This window comes from Solanum tuberosum, unplaced genomic scaffold (genome assembly GCF_000226075.1).
Source record: "Solanum tuberosum cultivar DM 1-3 516 R44 unplaced genomic scaffold, SolTub_3.0 scf00266, whole genome shotgun sequence".
NCBI classification, from domain to species: domain Eukaryota; kingdom Viridiplantae; phylum Streptophyta; class Magnoliopsida; order Solanales; family Solanaceae; genus Solanum; species Solanum tuberosum.
In genome coordinates this window covers 528891-536313 of record NW_006239201.1, presented here as the reverse complement: position 1 = coordinate 536313, position 7423 = coordinate 528891, and the positions used below count along the sequence as shown (strand labels likewise).

The 7423-nt window shown below is 33.8% G+C and overlaps 1 protein-coding gene across 1 annotated transcript in view; it reads left to right on the top strand.

Annotated features, from left to right (window-relative positions):
- Positions 1 to 3874, top strand: part of LOC102590696 (DNA-directed RNA polymerase II subunit RPB7) — a 7655-nt gene extending 3781 nt beyond the window's left edge. The window contains exons 3-6 of the mRNA XM_006358644.2: positions 724 to 774; positions 2977 to 3042; positions 3141 to 3209; positions 3413 to 3874. Of these exons, the coding sequence (XP_006358706.1) occupies positions 724 to 774; positions 2977 to 3042; positions 3141 to 3209; positions 3413 to 3478 (252 nt within the window). The 3' untranslated portion in view covers positions 3479 to 3874. The remainder of the gene's footprint in view (positions 1 to 723; positions 775 to 2976; positions 3043 to 3140; positions 3210 to 3412) is intronic.
- Positions 3875 to 7423: the final 3549 nt, after the last annotated feature.

Here is a 7423-nt window from a genome sequence, read left to right as displayed (position 1 = left end):
ATATTTTGCTATGATCACCTCTTTCCAGAGGGAATTTCTCTCTTCAGTGTACCTCCACAACCACTTCTTCAATAGACTCTCATTCTGTAGTTTCAAGTTCTTAATTCCCAACCCCCCTCTGTCTTTGCTAAGTAGAGCAGTTTCCCAGTTTACTAAGCTATAGCCTTTTCCATCCTTGTTGCCTTGCCATAAGAATTTTCTCCTTAGCTTATCCAGATTTTCCACTACTTCTTAACTAGTTTGGGATGAACGTGATTGATTGATCAATGGACATTTTATGATTGATTAATTATTTGATTGGCCTATGGGTACTTTATACAACAACACCAACATTGCCAATGCAATCCCACTAATGGGGTATGAACTTATGGGTACTGTATACAACAACGACATACCCAGTCTGAACTTATGCGTACTTCATGATTGTGGAATATATTCATATGGAACTTTTGCGTGGAAAGAATTTTTCATTGCATTAATGTTAGTCTTGTTAAAACCTCTAATTTGGTTTAAAAGATAAAATTAATTACTACAAGTTAGGAATGAAGTGGGCCTGAATGTAGAGGCATGGATATAGAAGATTCATATATATATAGTCAGATTCCTTGGGGTTGAGTTGTAGTTGATTGATTGGTTAATGTTTTTTTTTGATAATTGATTGGTTAATGTTAGTTAGCTCTTCTCCATCTACCTATAGATATTTATCCGTGTGGAATATTGCAGATGGGATTTTTTGCTGAAGCAGGGCCTGTGCAGATTTTTGTCTCAAATCACGTGAGTTTGTTCTCCATTTTTAAATATTTAATCCAGCACGTGTTCATTCCCATACATGCTCGACATTTTCCCAGTGTGGCATATTACAAGCTCATTCTGCTATATGAATGATTGCATGGGTCAATTTGAAATATGGAAATTTAATATGATAAAGAAATGTACTGATTAGAAATATATTAATGAAATGTCTTTTGCATGCATTTTCTATTGTAAAAGCATGAATATCAACTTCTTTTAGAAAGGTAGTTATTGATTCTTCAAAGATATTTTTGTTCAATCTTCATACATGTCTCTTCATCTTTTGTTTTTTGTGTTTATTTTCCGTTGATTTTGGAAACCCCTTTGATGATGCAAACTCTTAATGGATTGGTTGGAACCGGAGGGTTCCATCACTACAACAAACCTTGATATATCAAAACTTATTCTGTTTTCTAATGTGTTAATTCCAATAAAAGAATGAAGAAGGAATCTATAATTCGAAGATGGGTAGTCTCTCATATGATATTAGCTTTAGCTTAATTTGAATATCTACGTAGCTGCTAAGTAGTCTATAGTGTGTGTGTGTGTATATATAGATATATACACACACACATACATTTCTCGTGTGATTCTCAGCTACATCATTTGTACTTGCTGCATAAATACTCTGCCAAATCTAAGTAGTCCTTGATAGTTATGCTTAGGATCAAATTTTTCATGGGACTCATGTTAGACCCTTTTATAATTGAACTGTATTGAGTTTGTCACCTTAAGTGAATTTCATTGGTGCATAGATTATTTAAGAGGTGTACACATGTCACTAGTGGTGGTGGGAATTCCAGCGGAGGAAAAAGGATGTGGCCTAGTGGTTAACTAAGTGAATACAGACCTTTGAAACAAGGGTTCAAATCCACACAGACAAAAAATCTGCAAAAAACAATTGAATGATTTCTTCTTATTTGCCTATGCCTTAGTGGGAAGAGTTACCCTATAACTCTGCTGGTGGGAGGTAGAAGGTACCTGGTGGAATAGTGGGGGTGAGCATAGGCTGGTCTACACACCATTGTCATCAAGAAAAAGGTGGTGGGAAAATGTGAGCATCTAGTGGGGAATAGTTATAGTCGTAGAATACATTTGTGCTACATACTGAGTTTACAAACCACAAAGAGAAGGAAGCAGATCTCATGCAGTCAAGTGTGGCTTGATACTATTGTATAGTAGATGACAGAATTGAGGATGCCAGCTTTCTAACCAATTTTAATCCAATCCGTCTCATTTGTTTATTTCTTTTTGCCAGATAAGAAAATCAGCTTATTGGCACAATGGAGAAGTCCGTGTGCCAGATAAAAACTATACAACATGAACAACTGCTATGCGAAAAGATAGTTTCACCCTTTTTATACTTCTGCATTTACTTCTTGGATAACTTGCCCATCTATCTTAGATATCACCTAATTCATGCCTAGCAGATTGATAGCATCAGATCTTTATTCTGCTGCTAGATTGCCATCAAGTGTGAGGTTGTCTACCACCTCCAATGCTTCCTAGCAAAATAAAGCCGCCAGCTGATATGGATCTTTGTGAAGATTGAAAATGCCCATTTGATCCTTTAAGCGGCATAGTGGCACCTTGCCTGGTGCCATTTTGATCCATTTCTCATCATAGAAAGCGCCGGCGCGCCACAAGGCAAACTCATCTGTATTTGAATTTGAGGAGATTCTTCTCCACCGTTAGGGAGTTCTAATATGTTGTTCTCCAAAATTGTAGGTCCGCTAGATTGGCTTAGTATCCATTCATCAAAGATGCTTTTGTAACCCAAATAATATTCTAATGGAACTCTCTCCCTCCAACTATAAGTGGATTGAAGTAAAAAAGGACTTAACAAAAAAGTTGACAGAGGAAGTATTGTTTAGTTTGCAATATCACTTTGGTGACTTTGGATATATTCATTAAAATGTGCTTTGTCCTACTAGTTTAAAATTTTAGATGAGGTGGTCACATAATTTAATAAGGTATCAGGCCAAGCCTCATCCTTGTCTTGGAAACTCTTTGGTTCCCTGACCAAAATATCCAAATAAAAAGCTTAAGAACTCAGCACCCCATTTGATGCATATAAAAGTTTCTTATTTCTTCTTACAAGACATTAAGCCTCTATGCATGCAAAAGCTTATATAGGCCTTTTTCTCACATCTGTTTATGTTTTGACCCTTGGATTTCCAACAGTTGATACCTGATGACATGGAGTTTCAGTCGGGGGATGTGCCAAATTATACAACTTCAGACGGTTCGGTATGCCATTTGTTTGCTCTCCTTACTTTATCTCTTCTTTTGAAAACAATTCGGCTTGTAGATGTGATTCAGTAGTTTCATTTATTCATCTTTTGTAGGTTAAAATTCAGAAGGAAAGTGAAGTTAGATTGAAGATTATTGGAACACGTGTTGATGCCACAGAAATTGTATGTCAGCAACTCTCCTTTTTATTTTGTGAATTTTCCTAAAATAGACCATAGGTACTGCAACCTTTTAATCAAGGATATACAAGCACAGTCCCAAAGAGAGTTTCAAGCAAAACTAAGAACTCCAACATTTTTATTTACTAGCATTGCATGGATTCTTTGCAACTCCCTAACATGTTGTTTCCCATGTCGTATTATTTCAGTTCTGTATTGGTACGATAAAGGATGATTTCCTGGGTGTGATCAGTGATCCAGGCACAAATGCTTGATACGCACAATCGTGCTTGACCTTTGTACATAGATGCTGCTGCTGCTGTACCTTTTCGAGGAGAAGTGATGTTTTCATGGTTAAACTATTGTGTAAAAGCTTCATGTAATTTCCTCTTGAGAAATGAATTCTTCACTGGCTACTGATTAGAGAAAATTGTCAACGTTGATTTGTATTCTTGGCCAGATTTGTCTCTGCAGCTAGATTCCAAGTTGAGGTTTTGTTTTAACTTTTAACTTATGTGGTACAAAGTCCACATAGGTATTTATGAGATCTTCATCTCCAATTTATTTTCTATGTTGGAAAACTTAGAAGGTTATATTTCTGGTTATGGGGTTAATTAATGATGTATTTCAACAGTGTTTTCCATTAAATGAGATTTCCTGCTAATGGATAACCTTTAGGTGTTGGGATCCCTATGCCTTGTGGTAGTGATTCCTTTGGCACTACACCTTTACAACAATAACGCTATTCATAGATCAAATTATTTAGTAGATTGAATTTTACTTGATTATCTACTGTTTCATTGCGTGTGTTGGGGGCATAAGTTTTGCATAAATGTATTACCATGCTATTGAGTATTTTTATCTCTTTGTAAGAAGTGAAATAGAATAACTTTGTTCAAGTGTAATGATCATACAAATAATAGGGTTCCATTCTTTTACTCTCTTTTGAAAGTCGATGACTACTAATAGCTATGATCTTGACACCAAAGAATAATTTGATCCAATGCTTTATTGTTGTCCTAGTTGCTCATAATTCGACATTAGAAGTCTTTTGAGGGGTCATGTTGTTATCTTTCTCCTGTTATGACCTTTTTGAGTTCATAGAACAAATGACCTTAAAGGTTTGTGAACCAATGAGACATCAAAATCATTTTCTTTATTACATCTAAAGTCTTATCATTTAAACATTAATATTAACCTTTAATAAAAAAATATTTCATCAAATACTATTGATAAATAAGTTTTCAGGAAAAAAATTGATCACTTTCCTTTCATCAAATTCAAGAAAATTGAACAAAATTAGTTTTCTATTTTAGATGGAGTTTGAAAAATGTAAAAATGAATCATAGATAGAGAACTATAAGAAGGGGTCCATTTTATTCTTCATAAGAATAATTGTACAATATATCAATTATTTATTTGAGGTGATTCCCTATAATATACACATAAATCATAACAAGGAAACATTATTTTTCTTTACTTAACTTTTGAGCAATCAACATCCTTGCCAATTTTGAAAGGAAGGTTGGCACCACATTTCCCAGGGATACTAGCTAGACGTTTTACTTGTTTTTTTGTGTAAGCTAAAAGCTTCATGCACGAGCAAGCACTTTGAAGATTTGCAATGGTTGTTATGTTAGAAATAAGAGATTTAACCTCGTTGCAACATTCTGATGGAAAACTTCCACCTAACAATGCATATCCATGACAATATGGATGCATGATCTTATGTACGATATCGCATGTGATCGCCCTCGTCTTAGCCGATGCTGGTGCCACCACCATGAAAATGAGGAGGAAAGATAGAAGTACTTTCTTGCTAATTAGCATTGTAGAGTCACTAGCCTTTGTAGGAGTTATATTAGTAGAAAGAGAATGCATATATTATATACTAGTCTCCCATAAGTGTGTTTTACACGTTATTCCCTACAAAACCTCAATCATCACATAGACCATAAGCTAGGTTACGTTATAATATTTATGAAAAATTACCTAAATACAGAATTTATTTTACCATATTTTTAAAAATTCTCTATCATTTGATTTTTTTTACAAAACTTCTATTCTCGGATACATCACTTTACACGATGTATTAGGACGTATGCGATGTATCGGGACATTGAGTGGTGTATCCGAAATCGAGACGTGATATATCAGGACATTGAGGGATGTATCTGAAAACTGGGACGCGATATATTGGGATGTTTTGGGATGTATACAAATTCCACCAAATTTAAGGAATTTTTGTAATTTAGAAAAGAGTAGGGATATGATGTAATTAGCTCTTAACACTATGAGATTTGTATAGAATTATCTATTATTTATATAAGTACATAAATGCATTAATTTTGTTAATAATTACAGAAATATTATTATAGTATATGATTTTATCCATTTAGTATTTCTTTGAAATGATGTTCTTGATATATATGTTTCTCTTCATTTTTTCCTTGTGGAAAATAAGTTCAAGACTAATTGTAGGGGCGGCTCAATTGGAGGCAGGCCTAAAGCAAAATTTTAATTATGGGCCTAAAATATAAACAAACTTTATATTTTAGGCCTAAAATACCAACCTCTTGAATTTTATTTTATTTTTATAAAAATGGAGGTTGGTTTTTTAATGATTACAAAATGTTAAAATAAAAAAGCATCGATGATCTAATGGTAGAAATTAGGGGTGGACGTTTGGTATTCAGTTCGAAATTTCTAAATTTTGGGTTTGATAATTCGATAATTGGTAGTTAAACTTAGATACCGAATATCGAATTTTTAAATTTTAGTTCGGTAATCGATAAATCAAACTTTGACTTGGTAAGGTATTCAGTAATACCATATTGAAATTGTGACCGATTGTATTACAAAGTTAATACTATATCTCAAATCATTTTTTATTTTTGATATGGAGGCACGATATAATCGAAGATCAACAGTTAAGAAGATATGAAGAAAAACAAATTCACACAACTAAAAAACATATGTATTTGAGTTGTTTATATTTAGTCTTTAACTTTCTCTTTGGAATTGTACTAATGAGTAATTGACCTGTTAATATATGACATTTGTTAAGTAAATAATTGATATTCAGTAAATATCGAATACCAAATAGTAATGATGTCTCATACCAAACATAAACTCAAATAACGTAATTTTAGAATTTTACTCCTCAATACCATACCGAATACCAAATTACCAAAACTTTTTGTTTGATTTGATAATTATTCAATTTTCAATATTTTATGTTGTCACGACCCAACCCACCGTGCGCACACCTACTCTAAAACCTATATAGGAGAACTCTTATACCCAATCTAAAACAAGTAATGCAGAAGTGAACAAATATTAACTAATCACCCTACTTTAATACAAAAATACTCTTAACCTTGATTAAAATAAAGTATTTTTGAGAAATACAAGGAACCATAGTTGAAACGATCCCAAAATGCCCGAAAATGTGCTTCGGAAACACCTATAATTGTAATTTCCATATATCTCAAAATCCGTGCATGATTTCGAAAATTCGACTTCATATTCTTATTCGTGGGGTCAAATTGAGTAGGAAATGGGTCTAACCCGAATTTTAGAACAATCGTATCAAAATTCGAAAATCGCAAAAATGCGATTTTCAGGGTCAACTTTAAAGGGACATATCTCTTAGCACACAAGGAACTGGAAGGGCCGCAACCTATTAAATGAAACCTCTATGAGTAAGCTTTCCAATGCACTTGGTTTCACCTCATTCCGAGTTAGGATGAGGGAGTTATGACCATTTTCGTAAAACCTGTCGGAGCAGAGTTGCAAATTCCAGTGAGCAAAGTTACTGTAGCAGCTGGACGTGTTTTTCTTTTATAAAAAGAGGATTGTCCCATACTTAGATATATTTTCTTTCTAGCTTCAAAACACTCAAAAACACTCACTAATCCCTCTCCAAAATTCCATCAAGATCTTCAACCAAATTCAAACATCTCAAGCTCTAATTCCGGATTCAAGACTCAATCTCAAGCTGCAATTCTCCATTCCAATCTTCATCAAGGATTCTCCAAAGTTGAGGTATGTGGGTTGATTGTGGAAACCTTCCTTTCCACAAGTCCAACCATTTATCCTCTATTTTACTTCAAGTTTATGGGTCCTTATGATCATTTATGAACTCTTGAATTATGGAATTATTACTACACATCCTATTATGGTCTATTTTTGCATATTATCATGAAATTGAATTATTA